Source organism: Grammomys surdaster, unplaced genomic scaffold, assembly GCF_004785775.1.
Source record: "Grammomys surdaster isolate TR1022 unplaced genomic scaffold, NIH_TR_1.0 125574, whole genome shotgun sequence".
NCBI lineage: Eukaryota > Metazoa > Chordata > Mammalia > Rodentia > Muridae > Grammomys > Grammomys surdaster.
In genome coordinates this window covers 12,105-30,963 of record NW_021620421.1, presented here as the reverse complement: position 1 = coordinate 30,963, position 18,859 = coordinate 12,105, and the positions used below count along the sequence as shown (strand labels likewise).

Here is an 18,859-nt window from a genome sequence, read left to right as displayed (position 1 = left end):
GGGGGGGGGAGGGCCTATGGATCAGCAGGGATAGTACTGACTTTGTCTTGCCTACAGGGTAATGCATTGGAGGAGACCAGTTGCCTTCAGGGTAGATTGGCCTTAGACTGTGATTATGCCCTGGCTGTTCACTTGTCAGCATGTTTTCTGTCAGCTCTGGGTAATTGGTATTGATTGTCTTGCATGACTTTTCTTCTACACCTAGTTTTTTTCTTTGTCTTAATTCAAAGGGACAGTTGAATTACAGAAAATGATTTTTGAGCATCTCTTGATACAATCATTTGTAAATGCCTCCTTAAATATGCTGTGGCAAGAATACCTGATTTGTAACAGGTATTTATGGAGTGTGGACAGACATAGGCATTGTGGAGAAGAACTTGGCCTGTTATATCTTGGTAAAGGCCCTACCAAGAACTAGGTATTTTGCAAACATTTTTCCATTGACTCTTTACCTGTTTTAGAACCTTGTTTGATGTATCAGGAAACCAAGATTAGGTAAATTAAATCATGGGTCTAGGTCACACAGATGCAAACATAGGAGCAGATATTGCCTTAGAGTTAAAAAATAAGGAAAATATAAAAATATAAAAACATGATGCCATGTTTATTTTTAACTTTAGCTGTTACATTGTTTGATTTCATCTTGTTCATTCAATTTAGATATTGTTACTAGGGGCTCACTGTGTGTGCCAGGGAACAGAGACCTCAGAGATAACTCCTCATGAAACAGAAACAAGCTGAAGATACATATTTTCTTGAATTTCATACGAAGTTAGTGCAACAGGGGTGCAGAGAAGTGGGTGAAGGGTATTTTTAAAGGGTCAGAGAATCAAGGACGACTTCTTGGAGGGGGCAGTATTTAATCCAGGCCTTGTGAAAAGATATAGAGCTCAGATTTACTGAAATTGGGGAGATAGGAAATATATAAAAAAAAGTTCAGGATCCCATAGAGTGCCTGAGGTAGGCCAGAAAGGTGGCCATCTTCCACCTCTGTGACGTTTGCACAAAGCACACGTCCAAGGAAACTGCTCTCTTCCGGCCACCAGAGTGGGTAAATTCTTAGTGAGTTTTTAAAATGACTTACTTGACTAAAATGTCCTTGTTCTGAATAATCATTGTGCCTATGACATACTCTGAGGTAAATTAACCTGTGGACACATGCTAGCTCTTAATAGCCTATGGAAAGGCAAACAATGAACTGCTAAAGTTGCTGAGAGCTGCTTTAATATAGAAAGGCAAATATGAACCCCACAGAGCATTTATGTCAGCTCAGAATGGAAGGAATGAGGACTCCACTTATAAAAACCTACTGATACTGATTACTTCTGGATGCTACATATCTGCATTTCTTCATTATGCTGGGAAGTCATTGTCATGACACCATCTTGTAAATGAGGAGACAGAGGCCCACAGTGGCCCCAGGATTGTTTAAGATGAAAACTGATAGGGAAGGCAGATCAGGAATTCTGATCTAGTTGTGACATCCAAATATGCCATTATCACCCCGTGTGTGTGTGTGTGTGTGTGTTTGTGTGTGTTGCATGCACTCATGCATGCTCTCCTAAGTTCTTTGTGTCCTTTGGTTTTCAGATTCACACTTCTGCTTTACTGTCTCCTTTGTTATCCTGATCACAGACAGTTTTGGCCAGTCTCACACCAATCCCCTGGTTAGCTCTGACAGCAACCGAGTGTATACTGACTCTCTTCAGAGGCTTTCTAGGTAGACAGACTTAGGTTTGAATCCTGGGCAAAGGCTCCCTATGCGTTGTTCTACCCATTTCCTTTCCCCAAGTGTCGAGGCTTGGTGAGAAGAACAGATAGAGCTTGGAGTTCATGTGGACCTGGGTTCAAAGTCTGGCCCCATTGCTTTGCTTTTGGTGTATGAGTTATAAAAGTGTCTTCAAGCCTGGGTTCTGACATCTAAATGAAACTGTGACCATGAATGCTATCTTACAAAGGCTCATTCTGAAACATTTGATGAGTCTGACACACAGTAGGGATCAGCTAGAAGTTCCTCTCATTTCCACCCTTTGTTGGTTGGTAGAAAGTGTACCAAATTCACCTTTTCATGTTTAATACCAAGTATAGTATGTTACACATAGTAGGAGCTCAAAAAAGCAGGGTGAATCTCATGAAGTCTAGGACAGGGACTGGCAAACAATGGGTCATTGCCTGATGCTTTGGTTTCTCTGTTTAGTGGCTTCTCTTGGAAGACAGCCATATATTGTCTGTTGCTGTTTTTAGACTTCAAATAGAAAGCTAAACAAATCTCTCTCTCTCTCTCTCTCTCTCTCTCTCTCTCTCTCTCTCTCTCTCTCTCTGTGTGTGTGTGTGTGTATGTGTGTGTGTGTGAGTGTATGTATCTCTCTCTCTGTTTCTGTCTCTCTCTCTGTCTCTCTCTCTCTGTCTCTCTCTCTCTCTCTCTCTCTCTCTGTGTGTATGTGTGTGTGTGAGTGTATGTATCTCTCTCTCTGTCTCTCTCTCTCTCTCTGTCTCTCTCTGTCTCTGTCTCTCTCTCTGTGTGTGTGTGTGTGTGTGTGTGTGTATCTCCTTTCAATGAAGGCGAGTACTTGCAAGCTGTTTTGCTTTGAGGATAGAGAAGTTCCTCTATTTCTCACACTCTGCATATTATCATGAGTCTTTGTTTTATTTATCTTTGTCTTAGCTTTTATTCATCCCATTTTTATTGTATATACTGTTTCCTCTCCCTCCTACTAGACATTTTTCCATGAGTGAATGTCTCTCTTTCTTTCTTTCTTTTTTGTACTTATTTCTGAATTCCTAAAACCTTGACAAGAGTCCACCACATAGTAGGAGGCACTTCATTAATATTTGATAGTAGGCACTTCATTAATATTTGTTGAGTGAATTAGCATTTGTTTCATAGTAAAGATTGGTTAGGTAAACTATGCCAGTGGCTTTTTTTTTTTTGACTATCTGAAGTATTTTGGAGAGAATGTTCTAGATTCCTAGGAACTGAGTCTTATCCTTTTTCTCTTATTTGTCATGAATGGGACAACTGGGCTTCTGGTTTACTTATTGCTTTTTATAGTAGAATATGAACACAATTCAGCAAAGGGCATTGTCATAGTTCAGGTACTAATTCAGGACAGTACTTGGATTCCAGATGCTGCAACTTGCCACAAGTCCCTCCTGTAGCTGAGGTTGGTCTATGTCCTGAAGAATGGGGGTTCAAGGCTTCCACTCAGGATCTACTCCAGCACTTAGAGTATGGAACATGGAGACCATCACTGTCAGTCTGTCTTCCAGCCTTTTCTGATTTTTATCTTTATTATTATTTTGTTTATGTGTGTGCAAGAGTAGAGACGTATTTAAATACTATATCATGCATATAGATGTCAAAGGACAACTTTAGGGGTCGGCTTTCTCCTTCTACTCTGGGTTCTGGGGAACCATCTTGGGTTCTCAGACTTATGACTTTCTCCTGGTTAGCCATCTTGCTGACCCATTTTCTTTCTGTTTTTTTTTTTTCTTCCACCTTGCCTTTTTCAGTCCAATGATCTAGACCCATCTTTCTCTCTTCTAGGCAGATCTTTGTCTCCATACAGCTTGCCTCCAGACCTCCCTTTCCATAGTACCTGATCTTTAGCATCTTCAGCCTCTTTCTTGCCCATCGTTTATGTCATAATGCATAGAAGTGACTTCTGGTTTTGGAATGGCCTGGCTGTCTCCTCACCTTCTAGCTCTATCCTCGGTAGCATTTGCTATGGCTTTTCAATTCTTCTTCTGTAGTGACAACTCCTCTTCCCTTCTGTCATCTATTTGCTTTGTCAACTTGTATCCAACTCCTAACTCTGCCTGTGGATTGTTAAGGATGTTCAGTTCAGTAGCCTTGGCCCTTCACTGTGTTTGCATCTATTCCTTTTCTAGTTTTAATTTTCCCACCCTGTATTCTCCTCTGTCACCCTCAGAGTAAGGTTGCAAATACCTTCCTCCTGCCTAGATTCTACTTCTATATTCCCAAGGTTATCTGGACATTTTTTCTTGGGAATTCTGTCAGCTTCATCGACTTAACATTATCTATAGTCATATTTATCTTCTTTTATCCCAGCCATTTCTCCCTTCTCTTTCTAGTTCAATTCATTCTCCATCCCATTCATTGCTGAGTGACATTACAATGGCTTGCCTGCCAAACTGCACATTGATGGAGACTTAGTAAGCTAATTATACACAGATCCCTTGTACATACTAGCAGTTTCTCCTACTCAGGAAGATTAAGGGTCCCTTATCTGTTTAGACTGTTTGGTGCTCAAGTGGTTCAACTCTGGCAAGTGTTTTCTGGAGGTTGCATATGGAAAGTTGAAGCCCTAGGAAAAAACAGAACTACCTACAGCATCTCTCTGGAAGGCAAAATATTACAGAGTCTTTTCTACAATGACATACAACAGGTCCTTTGCGATTGAAGAATATAAATGTATGAATATTATCAGAGAGCCATAATATCCTATGCACATGCTTCCCAGAACTCACACTTGAGCTACAAGTATTTGAATACCTGTCTCCAGTTATTCTAACTGGTCATCTTTGCTTATGCCACAGGTTCTGGCACAGTGCAGAACAGAGTCCATGTCTAGATATGCTATGTAGCCTGGCTAACCCACAGATTGAGCAATATACACAGAATTTGTACTAGTTACTGTGTGTGCATACCCACTGTGAATTCCATAAGAATTCTTGTAAGGTCAGTGACCCTCCCAGGGGCCATCATTACTGTCATAAACCCTTCCTCTTTCTGAAAGGGAGTAGGAAGCAAACTAATATTTTATGAGTAAAAATACTTTGCCAAATCACCTCATTCTCTCTTCAAGGTAACTTTATGGATTAAAATTTCTCTTTAGTATCAAAAAAATGAGATTAGGAGTCTAGGAACATTGCCAAGGTAAGACTTGAGTACAAACTGCATGACTTGTAAAGCTCCTTCTCGTTCCATCTTGACAGCTGCATTGTATTGTATGTCAACAGCTTTGAAAATGCTATTCAGACCAACCAAAATGTTCATTTCTCCAGCATTGGGTAAACCTACCTCTAAATCCACTGGTAAATATAGCTATGCACATTAATAAGCTTATACTTAATTTGGTGTCCCTATACTATACATGATTTTCAACTGTCATTGTTGTGGATTTGGTTTAATGCTGCTTGTATTATGTTAATTTGGTCCCCCAAATCACATAAGAATCCATACATCTGGACCACCCATCCACATATAGATGCTATGGGACCCTGCACAAGTTGGTTTTGATTGGTGAATAAAGTTGTGGTGGCTAATGGTTGGTCAGGGAGACAGAGGCAGGACTTTAGGATTCCTGAGCTGAGGAAGGAACAGGAAAAGAGTTAGTCACAGTGTCAGGGAAGGAGAGGAGACACCACACCTGTAGTGCAGGACAGAGAGACAGCTGACATGTAAGAGCCAGGGAAAAGCAGCTCCAGCCCCCAGATGGAATATAGGTTTTAGTATGTAAGAACTCAGGAGTATTGGAGGGGAGGGAAAAGAGTATGTTAGCCATGTGGAGGTTAGGAAGTGGCACTGCCATTGAGCTGTTAAAGGCATATTAAAATATAAAGGCTGTGTGTGTGTGTGTGTGTGTGTGTGTGTGTGTGTGTGTTTCATTCAGGAACCCAGAACATTGGGGCTGGTAGGGAGGAATACCTGCCACTGCCACTGTGAGGATTTGAGTAGTGATAATTGGGAACTACTACATGGTATTTTATTATTTGTTCATGCTGATCTCTCAGACAGACAAGAGCACCATAAGGACGAGGCTGAATGTCCTTGCTATTTCTCCATTCACTCTAACTAGAATACAGTGTGCATACTCAATGTGTGTTTGCTAAATGAACAGGTGAAGTATATCTTCTAGGACCTTTGCTAGTAGTGGTGGAGGACATTGATCCCTATATGAATGATGATGGTGGTATCATTTTCTGTGCTCACAGCTTAACACCAACTGAGCAGGATGGATTAGGAAGCCACTTTCTGGCTCCATCCTCTACCTGGAGAGGTTCGAGCAGAGTCTATCATGAAGCCAGGCTTTCTCACAAGGCTATGTTTGCCAAGGGTAAGAAGAGACCTAAAATGGAGGGCAATACTGTTGACTAAGAGTCTGGCCTTCTAATCTCTGGTCCTATTCTCATGCTTGCTGAATATGTTATGAGTTTGCTTATATTTCATATTTATCATTTTCTAAATCCAGAGATGCATGTTGAGAATACAAGAGTATTTCAGTGGTTTTCCAAATTTTTCTCAGCAAGTATCTATTATATAAAGTTTCTTCTCCTTTCCCCTCATGTTTTGAAAAGCTTTGATTTGATATCAAAATCATTTTTATTTAGTAAGTGTAAAATGTTGATAAGTCAGCAGCCATCATTAGCTGTGAACAAAATGTATGGATGAAGTGACCCAACTAATGTTATAAGCCAAACAGGGAATTTCAGCTGAAAATCAAGACCTTGGATGTTTCTGTCATCCTCGAGGCTAGGTTGGAATAAAGGCAGGACTCCCTGTAGTCTTCCAGGTACATCAGAAAGAGCCAATGGACTCCCTTCTATCCCTTAAGTCCCCAAGACTACTTCTTCCCTGAAGAGGCACAAAGGGACCCAGAAGTTCCTGAGATCTGTGATTCTGTCTTACCTTCCCCTTCTGCTGGAACTGAGCTGCTGCTAGTTAGAAACTGACATTAACAAAGGAGAACTAACCCCTCACACCTTCAAAGGTATGAGAGAAAAATCAGGATGACAGAAACAGAATAGACAGGAACAATGACAGCGCATTTTCAAACAGAAGGGCATCCATACAAAATAAAAACCTTCCAGACTACAGAAGACTAGACAGAAGTGGATATGAGAAACCAACGGACAATCAAATCTGTTGGAGCAGGAGGAAATGCATGCTACAGGCTCCCTTATGGGGCACAAAGCAGTTAACACCGGCTCGATACTTACAAGTAATAGGAGTACGAATAAGCATTTCTTCTATAGATTGATGGGCAGTCAGATGAAGGAAATGTCCAAAAGGGGGGAAAGAGAAAAGACAAACAAAGAAGAATTAGATTTATATGAAATCATGATTCTTAGAAATGCACATCATATTAGTAACCCTGATCTTAAGGAGATGCGTCTTCTTAAACATCAACTGCTAGTAGTGGCAGAAGTGAGCAAGCCCTCACCTCTAACAGAGACTCATCGCCTCACGCAGAGGAAGCCAAGTTTTGTGCTGGCTGTTTGTAAAGTTTGAAAGTTCTTCCTTATGGACAGCTCAAGCAAACTTCCTTATAATTATGGATTTTTGAAGGTCTCAGATAATCTTTTTATGTGAGCCTAGAAGTAAAACTTCTGCACTCCAGTGTTCCTGGGATCCAAGCAACAACACAAAGTAGCACCTTTCATCAGGAAAGATCACTTCCAAATCTATTCTGTTAGAGATCACAGCAAAAGCAGGGAAACATCTGGGTAGCATCCTGGATAGATCTCCATCCAGTCACAGTTCCCAGGCTCATGTGTAGTATCAATGTAGTAAGATTGTACTCTGGGATTTCCAAGCTAGGTGTTTTGTTTGTTTGTTTTTGTTATTATTTTAAAAGAAGCTTTGTAGTTCCTTTTTTCCTGGATCTTTCTATTAGATGCCTGAAAATCCATGTAAGAAATTCAACTTTCCCAAAGCTGCCATGCTGGAGAGAACACACAGAGAAGCTCTGGGATTACACAAGGAGAAAGAAATGACCAGGGTCTTTCCAGTCCTTCCAGCCCAAGCTAGAATTCAAACAAGTAGTCTCAGATGAGACCATGAGCATCACAGAACAGAAATATGTTGTTTCCTTTATGCTCCACCCAGAGTGAAGACCCAGGCAGAATAAAGAATAATAATTCTTTACATCATTAGCTTTTCGGGGTTGTTATATAGTAGGACCAGGTTAAATAACATCATCACAGAGAACAATGTACTGAGAAACAAGCATTCTAACCCTGAATGTCAACAGATCCCAACTTGAATAAACTATGACTTTATGTTCTATCTGCTGCCAATGATTTTCCAACTGGATTCCAGGATTCCAGGAGTTCTTCAGAGAGGCCATAGGGAAGATATCATGAGAGAGGGCCCATTGGCCCCTTACTAGTCACCAAAGCCAAGGAATTGTCATTTGTATCTATTTTATATAATGTAACATTTCACATGGCTAAGAACTCAGGCTTCTGAATGGAAGCTTGAAAAATTGCTGCCTTCAGGCTTTTCCTAATGTCCCCACTAGCTCTTGGCTTCTAAGCAGTCATGAACTTTTATGTATGTCCACTATATTCCCTTTGTTGTAATTTATCTTATGCTGTGAGAAAATAAATAGAGATGCTTTTATTTCATATCAGAAATATCTACATTGTGATGTATTTGAGGACTGTGAAAAATTGCTAGGAAATTCAGGTTCCCAAATATCTTCCTGAGTATGCAAGAGTAGTTCCCTCCCCTCTTGAATTATTTTACTAATTGCAATTATTATCCCATTTGCCTGTCATAGGAAGATTCAGTCTTTATAGCCACAGAGATGTAAACACATATTCAGAGCTCAGGATTTCCATCTTTCAAGTCAGAGGTACCAAAAGCCCCAAAGGCAGGGCTATCAAAGCCCAAACCAATAACCCTAAAAGTCCAGAAGAAAAGTGAGTGGTAAGAAAACATAAAGAATGATGCTTTCTTAGTAGGCTGAGGTAGGGAAAATGAATCACAGCAGAGCAAGATCCAGCAACACTCCCCCCACTCCAACTTTTTCAGAATCCTAGACCAAATGAATAAAGCCTCTAAAAAATGAAATGGGAAGGCCAAGATCTGTGATGAAAATTGAGTGAACTCATGGCGAGTCACCAAATCCCCATTCACTAGCCATGCAGGTTGGCACTGGTCATTCTTCTGCTTCACCAATGGCTGGTGCAGTACCAGGAAATGCTATTCTTTAAAGGCAGAAAGCTCAGGATCTGGATATCTCTTGCTATGACTTGAATGTCTCCTTGGAAGCTGATAGTGCAACTTGAGCTCCCAGCTCATGTGCTAATCTGATCAGAGACCTGCTGGAAGTGATGGAGACGGAGACTGAGATGGAGAAGGAGACAGAGAGAAACATCAGGGTTAGGGTTATGTTGCAACTGGTGGCTTTGTAAGAAGAGGAAGACACAGGTAGTCTGTTTACAGGATGGTGCCCTCTCTCCATGTGGTGCTGCAACAAGAAGGTCCTTTACAGAAGAAGAACAGAAGCTGGCAGCATGCCATTGAATTTACCCAGAACTGTGAGGAATAGGCTTGTTTTCTTTATAACTTATCCCATTTCAGGCCTTTTGCTACAGCAATAAAATAGATTAATTGTTCTAAATATTTCAAGCAACATGAGAAGCAAGAGGCTAGTGTTATAATTTCAGCTTACTATCACATTTTAGACAAGCAGACTCCTCCTCTCAAACTGTTTCCTGATCCTTGTAGTAAGTTATTGCCACAGATGACAGACATGTCAAATAGCTTTTGGATCATGGAAATACAAGAAGCTGCAACATGCCAGTACTACCATTTACAGTGGAGTGACCTGGAGCAAGTAATTATATAGGCCCTTGTTCCAATTTCTTCAACTCAAACATTGGAAGCACTGATTACTTATTCCTAAGAGTAATCATGGATATATGGTCATTCACATCAGATTACTTTATTTGGAATATATTGAAATAACATAGGACAGAGTATACAGTCTTTTTCAGAAATTATGCTAATTTAAATTAGTATTAGACAATGCTAATCTATATTTGGAATATGCTAAGGTTAGGTGAAAAGTGATTTATATCACACCTCATCTCCAGATATAAAATTTGTTGCCTCTTTATTTCATTACTAAGATAACGGAGATGATAAAAATAGTTATCAATAATAAAAAATAAAATATATAGGCAGCATTTATTAGGTGCCAGCACTATTCTATGGCCTTACCACAGATTAACTTGTATATTCCTTACAACTGTCTGAAGAAAAAAAATTTATCACCTTCACTTTACAGAAGAGGAAACAGGCAAATGTGGTGAAGATGATATAACAAGTATGCAAATTTTATGACATCGTCTCTCTAAAGGTCATGTTCTTAACCACCACATAGCCTACATTGCTTGAGGACATAAGAAAATGAGGCACCAAGAGTGAGCCAGCTCTGATGATGCCTCATGCCTCACCTCTTTGAATCTTCCTTACAAAAGCAGACAATGTTACTATTAATTTTAATTGAGGAGCCCAAGGATTTAAGAAGGCACCCCTCAAAGACCCTGTGCATCTGTGGAGATTCTGGAAACTTCCTGTTGTGGGCTGGGCTTCTTCTAAATCTTCAGCCACTTCCTCTTAGGCAGCAGACTGTATTCAATATTCTGGTCCTCTCTGTTTTCTGCTTTCAACTTTCAAGGTTAATCTCTTCAGGATCACTTCCTATTAACATGTTTCCTTCTTCCCATTCAATCATAGACTGTCTGTTCAAAAACCTTTTCTGAGTTATCTTGGAGGTCACCAAAACTAGTGCTGTCTTTGAGTCATTGTCAAAGGAACTCCTAGAATGGTAGTGATCTGTGGTCTTCTAATAATGGGCAATCGTTTCTCAATTAAGCTGCAAAGTCACAGGCATTTACTCTGTGATCGAAACACAGTTTACATGTGTGCATTCTCTAAACCTTGAAGAAGATTTACTGAAGGTCTGAATTTACAAGGATACACTGATATTGCAGATAACAGATTGCCTGAAACCAAAAATCTTGAACACAAAGACAGCTGTGCTTGGGAAGGAAAAAGAAAAAAAACAACATACCAAACCTAATAAATCAAATACTGCAGAATCTCCTTTTTAGCTGGCTGACAAGACTGGCTTCAGGTAAAGTTTCTCTTTGTTCTATATCATTTTAACAGTGCTGACTTGTCTATATAACCACACATTTGACCATCTACCCATCTATCTGGCCTATAAACATATCCATCTACCATCTATCCATCCATCTACCCATCCATCCATCCATCCATCCATCCATCCATCCATCCATCTAACCATCCATCCATCTAACCATCCATCCATCTAACCATCCATCCATCCATCCATCCATCCATCCATCCATCCATCCATCCACTCACTTAACAATTCATCCCTTTATCTATCCCCTCAGGGCATAGACCCACCCATTCATCTATTAATCTATTCACTTCATCCCTCATCCATCCAACAGCACATTCATTATCTATTCAAACATCATTTCATTATTAATTAAAAAAAATTCCTGAGAGTCTACTAATATACCTGTCTCTGCCAAGTACTTTAAATAGACAAATGAGATTCTAATCCAGCCCACCTGGTCTAATATGAAAGCCAGGCAAGAAAATTATAGAGGAGGCAATAATAATAGCTAGTACTTAAATAGAAGGCAATCACTTATGTACCAGATATTAGTGTAAGACCATCACAGAAGAGATGGCAGAGGGATTGCAAGATCCATAGAAGGTAGATGACTAGACAGAAACAGGACACAGCAGGGCAGTTGCATGCATGAATACATAGCAGATGATGTAGCATGCACAGGACCCAGGATAGCTCATGCCAGATATAATCCCAGCATGGAGGGAGAAGTAGGCACAAAGTCCAAGTTCTCACTAAGGAGATGTTATAAGTTGATGGATGCTGGGAAGAAAATCAGTTTTGTTTTCCTTAAGGGCATAGTCACTGATGGGCTAACATGCTCCAGTAGAAGACCACATATGCAAGGGTATCTGAGCAGCATCAACCTTGATGTGTTTGTTTTTAAAGGGGATATAAAGTTGTGTGGGTCAGGAAGGGGTGTTGGATGTGTGAGCATTAGAGGGAAGGGTAAATGTCATCAAAATACATTGTGTGAAATTCTCAAGTAATAAAAAAATGAAAATTTAAATGTAAAAAAAAAGCTACTACTTCAACAGTATGGTATTACTTATGTACCAGATATTACTCTAAGTAAATCATGTGAACTACTTATTTGATCCCCACAATAGCCTTATGAGACATTATTATCCTTATTTTATAGATAAAGAAAGTGAGGTTCGAAGAAGCAACTTTCCCAGATTTACATAACTGGCAAGTGGCATGGCAGGTATTAGAATCTGGGCAGTCTTAGTTCAAGAGAACATGACAACACAGGGAGACATAGGACTACACAGCTGGAGATATTGAGACAAGAAAGATAAGGCAGACTGGAATCTGGCATGCCTGAATTGTAAAGTCACAGAGAAGCCAGGCTTGTAAGTGAGTATTTTCAGGTATATGGAGTTGTTTTCTGGTCTAAGTGAGTGGCTAGTAAAGTACAAATGTTCCTTTTTAATATCGTGACATCTGTTTTAACTATCCTGGGATAATCCACTCAATAGTTTTGTAGGAAATTCCCAGTATTGGCAAGGCATGTTTGAGATAAGGGAGAATCAGGATAGACAGATGATAAACTGTTAGAAGAGAGAGAGACAAGGGTGAATCGGAGCATGAGGTAGACCTACTCAGTGGACATCTGGATTGTGATGAGATTATGCCTAGATTGGAGGCCAGGAAAGGTTTACTGGAGAAAGTAACTTCAGAATCTGCCCTCTATATAGGTACTATCTTGTCACACAAGAAACTCAAGCATTGCACAAGGCAGTTCACAAATACAACTATAGGAGTCATGGTGATACTAGGGGACCTGGAGAATCACAGTGAGCAGGGATGTAGAACTACATGAAACAGTTTTCCAGAGGAGTTGAACTTGAGCATTTCCCTCACCCTCACCCCATAAGCCACTGATGCTTTAGACAAAGACAGCATGAGCTGAAATTCAAAACATTATGCTGGATATCATGGAGGGATGGGTTGAAGCAATCAGAGTGAGAGAAGCCAGTGAGAAGACCCTGGAATAGACAAGGACAATGAGAATACATGACCATCAAAATGCAAAGATGCAGGCTTAGAAGAGTGCTTGGTGATAAACCTCATGTGCTTGATAAATAGAATAGAAAGCAATGTCTTTCAATGAGCTGGAGAGTTAAGATTGGGAGCTGGTTGACAGATAGACAGTGACTTCTACTTTAACTCTGAAATACCCAATGGATGTCCAAGAGCATATATCTGATGCAGTGTAAGGCAACACTAGTGAGAGAGGCCTGACGCAGATGCTGCTTACCCTCATGGGATACTTCCTTCTTCAGACCAGCAAAATGATCAGAAACAGGTTATGTGATAAACACACAGAAGAAGACTTAAACAGGCAGCCTGGGGACTGGGCTGCACACAATGGACTGTCACTGGGCCACCTTGATGGGATTGGTACGTGGGAAGACATTATGTTAGGCCATCACACATGGTAGTGATATTTAGAAGAACCTGGGGGTCATCATTTGACAGTGATAAGACTATTGTAGGCAAAGAAATGTGTCATCTGGAGAATCATATATCCAAAGCCTGAGTATATCAAAATTAAGAGAGGGAAAGTAGTGTTTGAACCCGAGCTCCTGTCTCCTGCTCTATGATTTGCTTGCTTTCTACTGGTCTTTCAGGACTGGTGAAAATTAGCATCTTGGGCTCCAGAATCACAGTCTGGATTTATTTCTAAATGTATCCCAGCACCTTGGCCAGCTAATATAACCCCTTTGAGCTTCACTTTCCATTTTAAGAACAAAACAGGAGCAGAATAGAAGCACCATCAGCCCTATGCGACACGATCATTAGAAGGGTGACAATGACAATCCCAACACTTGGCAGTTTAAGTGGAAAATGAAGAAATTAGGTCAGTGTGTGAATGCCATCGGCAGCATTGCTGTTAGCACATTGATGATAGTTTTAGAATAATTTTGCTACAGTGTGAGGTGAGCATTCCTGTTGGTATAAGGCATTCTAATTCCTTACATAGGTATGTAGAACAAAGTCTGCAGTGTTCTTGTAAGACTTCAACTCAATACAAAATAAACTCCATGTTTTTATTTTCTTTTTTAGTGAGATTTTGGGTTAGTTTTGGCATGTTTTGTCTCACTGCCTTGATTTGCTGCTTTTGGTTTTTGTTTCTGTGTTTTTTGTTGTAAGTAAGCATGCCTTCAAGAATCTGCTTGAGTTGCTGCCATGACTGCCCTCCATGATAGACTGTAACTTGAAGATTGATATAAACCTCTTCTTTTCCTAAATTGTTTTGGTTTGACTGTGTTTTATTTTATTTTGTTTTGTTTTAATCACAGCAACAGAAAGGAAACTACAACAGACTCCATGCTCAGGTCTCAGGGAGTAAATCCTAAAGCAGCTTGACTCTGAACTACATAAAACTTGTGGGCATTTGCATGGGATATCATACCCCAACAAACACTAATTTGTAGAGGTTCTTATATGAGAATGGCTAATGACAGCTTCAGCCATCAAGCTGTATTGGGTAAGGCACAAAGACTTGAGATTTCTATCTTAATTTGCATCAAGAATATCCAGTGCTCTATGGTACTAGGTAAAGAACAAGCTAAGCAGCCTCACAATCTCTCACTTGCCTATTTCTTTGGAGTCTAAGGACTCTAAAGTAAGAAAGTAAAGGGTAAGATGAACTTTGGACTGTTTAGAGGTGTTAGCAATGAGGGCGTCTCATCATCAGGAGTTCGGGGGGAGAAAAGAAAGAGAAAAAAAGGGGGTATGTGTTACTATGTAATGGCATGGTATATGTCTTAGACTATCCATTCTGGAACAGTCTGAAGTCTAGATAGAACTGGACAATCCAGAAAGAAAAGAGAATAATTCCCTAATGATAGAATAAAGGATGTATATCTTTCAGTGAGTATAGCCAAAACCACATTGGAAATCAATTGTTGTGTCAGAAGGGTTTAGGGTCCTCTTTTCATAATGCCCAGATTATATATGCTTATTGTTATATTAGCATATTATTATAATGTTCCACAATCAAAGAAGATTAGTCAAGAGTGACTAATAAGTAATTTGAAACTTTAACTTGAGCCTTTTGGAAACCATAAAAGAATATGCAAACCTCCCATTGACAATAGTATTTGACATTTATCTCTAAAGAACCCTCTCTCCAATATAAAACAAGGCCAAGGCAAGATCATAAAACATTTGCCAAGTTTTATTATTGATGTTTTCCTTCCTATTTCACTTCCTTTCTCCTTCTTAAGTCATTTAAATGTAAATTAATTTCTTCATTAAGTCCTTCCTTGTATCTTTTGTACTTTAAGTACACCCTCTGTCTGCTTTCTAGTTTTGTTACAGAGGAAATTCCTAGCAAGAAGACAGACTGGAGAGTGGCAAGTAAGCTTTACCATCAATGGTGGTGAACCCCCAAAAGGGGGAATCTGGGGACAACTGTGTTTATGGAAACACAACTCTGGCTATAGCCTTGAAAGAACTGTGATAAACTCAATTCAGGACTTAGAGACATAGGGAATAGAAAACAAAAAGAACCAGATAGCTACTGCATCCACGAGACTATGGCTGACTCAGAGATGTCTTGGGCAAGGTCAAGCCAATGAAGGATATATAGCAGGTAGTTAGCCTCTTCTCCCCTGGGCTGAGAAACTGTATGTGGTAGTGGGACTCTGAAAGGATCCTGAGGTGGATTGATTTGCTTATGATTCCAGTGTTCCTGTTCCTTAAAATATCCCCCCTTTCAGCTATGAGTAGCTTTTTGGCTAACAGCAAGTTAGTAGTGGACTAAATTGACTAATATTCCCCATATTGATACACTGGGCTGGAGCCAGCAGAATCCCACTGAAGGACTGAGTTCACTGGGGCTTTCCTTGTCTTCGAAGCATCTCTAGTCATGGGGAAACACTGTGGGTTAGTAGAAAGAAGCAGATCCATGCTTAACTTCTTTCTTTCCCTTCTCTGCCTTACCTTTCCTCCCTTCCTTTTTCTTCCCTTGCCCTTATTTCTCCTCTACTCTTCTTTAACCCCCACCCCACTTCACTCATCTGATAAATATTCTAATCCACCAGCAGAAACATGTCCATATATGTAACATATGTAAGCATAGATCAGACAGCCCCAAGCTGTGCATTGCCACAGGATTTGAAATTTCCTCAGGGGGAGGAGCGTGAAATGGTGATCATGTGGTAACTGTTTGTTGTGTCTGACAGTTTTATAGACATGTGGGGTGATAAAGATATCTAGAAGAGGTTAAATCTACCCAGAAGACTCACTTTATATGTGCTCTCACCCTAGAAAAAGAAAGCCATTCCTTTCCTCCTTCCCAGAAAAATCACACATTTCAGAAATAGCTGCTGAGAAGGAAGTGAAGTTTCTTTTTTTTTTTCACAAGCTCACAGTCTATGGTGACGTAGGTTAAGCCAGGCTTTAGAAAGAGCAAAATTGGACGTACATATCTGACTTACAAATCAGTGGCAAAGAATCAGAAAATTTCAGGTCTATCAAAGATATTCAATTCTATTAAATTGGCCACTTTCTCTATGTAGACATTCCCAGATTCACCTCTGCCTCTAATACACCAGCAAGGCTAAGAAACCTTCCAGTGATCTTATGTGTACAATATGCTTACCACTCCCAGAGAACTCAAAGTGCATGCTCTACCTCAAATAATAGCAGCTGATTGATCAGTGGCTGGGACATAGAGCATGGCCACATTTTATCAATGATGATGAGAGAATAATGAGGTGAACCCTCTGAAGTCTCTTTATCTCCAGTGATAACATAGCACCTTCCCTCCACTTTAGTTTTTTTTTTCAGTGGAAAAATGAATAGCTGGTTGAGAATCCTAACTCTAAGCTATTCCACTGGTTACTTTAGAAGAGAAACCATGGTTTTAGACAAATTATATAAATAAAAGGCCAAGTTCTAACAAAGACTGGCTGAATCATAAATTGGGAGAGAGAGAGAGAGAGAGAGAAACAGACATACTCATGGCTACATGGCTGAGAAGATAGTGCTAGCATTGTTGCATCATCAGCTGGGAATAAAGATAATAGTCTTCAATCTTTTTCCATTGGTGATAATGTGACTTCTTGAGTAGAATCTGGAGTCGTCTTTGGGGGCATTTTGTTCCTCTTGAGAAGAAGTTTGAAAAGTGTCTTGCAACTTGAAGTTGGTAGAAATTCCCTGGTTCTGCTCACTGGTATGGTCCTCAACTCCATAGCCAACTGAACCTAGAGCTCCAGTCTCTTCTGTAATTTAGAGGCTAATGTAAATTATGGTTTTTGTTGTAGAAAGATGGGGCTCGAACAGATGCTACCATCACATGGATGCTGACTTCTTAGCTTTGCCTGCAAAGTGGGAAGATGGAGGCCACGAAGGAAGCCTGAAAGTAAAACTAAGAAGACAGAGATAGGGAAGGAAAGTATGTCTTACAATACAGTTACAGGGAAAGGCTAAAGAGAGATGATGCTCGGGAGACCGAGTTTTGAAAAATATATAATGATCCCTAGTGATAATGCTGGCTCATACTTATGGTTTGCATTTTTTATCCCTCTCCTCAATTCCTTTGTATTGTCTTCAAACCTGTGACTGGATCTTAAGCAGAAGATGAGTGTGGGAGTTTGAATCTTGGGAATAAAGGAAGTATTGGTACCTATGCTCTCATTAGCAAGGTGATTTAAATATATATCTCACATCAGAAAAACTGTATTAGTTGCCCATAGGTGTCCAGGGAAAAATGCCAATGAAAGATAATACTAAGCAGTAGCATTGAGTTGAGACAGTTTGTGAGATATGGGGTATGAATAAATCTTAAGTAGGAAAGTCTCTGGAGTCTCACTCCTTTGTAGGTGTTGAGAGCAGCACGGGAGGCTGCTCTCAACTGGTGGATAGACGGAAATGCAGGTAAGAAAGGTGGACCGTTACTCTTCTGTGTTCATCTGTATTCCTGGAGTTCCCCAACCATCCTGAGGGCCTCACCAATCACAAAGAGTAGTTAATTCCTAGAAGACTTATTTCATCATAACCAGACTCAGAAGGGAGCCATAAGAATCATTGACCATCTTAGAAGCTGGTCTTCTCAAAGCCCTTTGCCAAAGAGGCAACACATATCTCTCAAACACTAGCACAAGGCACTTGTGTTCTACCAGAAAAGAGTGTTATATCAGAAAAGCTCTACTGGACAGTAATTGACAGAGCAACAGCCTGATCACATGGTGGTGCGGGGGGTCATCTGGCATCAGCAGGATCTTCTTGGCAGTGTTGAGACTCACCTCCTTTTTATGGTCAGCATCACCCCCAGGAGAATGATGATGAACATGAGGAGGCCAGCGATCACACCAGCCATCTTCACCGTGTTGTCGACCTGCTTCTCTGGCTCCACAGTGTTAGAATTCTGGGTGGAAGCACCTTGGGAGGAAAAGGGAAGGAGGAAGATGTTGAAAAGGCTCACAGATAACCAGACAACAGTGATTGTGACAACAGTGTCTGTTTATTAAAGCTAACCATGTGCCAGGCACTGTGCTGAGAGCTTCAGATACATTGCTCTATTTAATTCCCATTGCAAATTAATCCCTTAAAAGTTTGGGATTACTATGATGTCCTCTTAGAGATGAAGAAACTGATGTGCTATGCAATTAGAGTTTCCCAGGTTCCATACCTGCTGTATGGGAGCATAAGATTTTATTCATTGTGTTGCTATGTCATGAGAGCTCAAACCTTAGTCCACCATTTACTTCCTGGGCTAATGTTTCAGATCATTTCAGATTTAATGAAAAGAATAATAGTTTTATGCTAAGATAACACAATTAAAACCATTGTGTTCTAAGGGATCTTTTTGTTTTATTCTGTTAGCAAACAGTACAGAAAAAATGGTGGATTAAAGTGAATTGGCTTGGGTTCAGAAAACATGAATTTGAATTTTGGCAATTATGTAATACTAA

The 18,859-nt window shown here is 40.1% G+C and overlaps 1 protein-coding gene across 1 annotated transcript in view; it reads right to left on the bottom strand.

Moving 5' to 3' along the window:
• The window catches only part of LOC114638329 (receptor-type tyrosine-protein phosphatase T), a gene marked incomplete at its 5' end in the record, with an annotated part of 162,875 nt that extends 144,511 nt beyond the window's left edge, over positions 1–18,364 (bottom strand). Inside the window, one exon of the mRNA XM_028786753.1 lies at positions 18,191–18,364. Coding sequence (XP_028642586.1) covers positions 18,191–18,364 — 174 coding nt within the window. The remainder of the gene's footprint in view (positions 1–18,190) is intronic.
• Between the last annotated feature and the right edge of the window lie 495 nt (positions 18,365–18,859).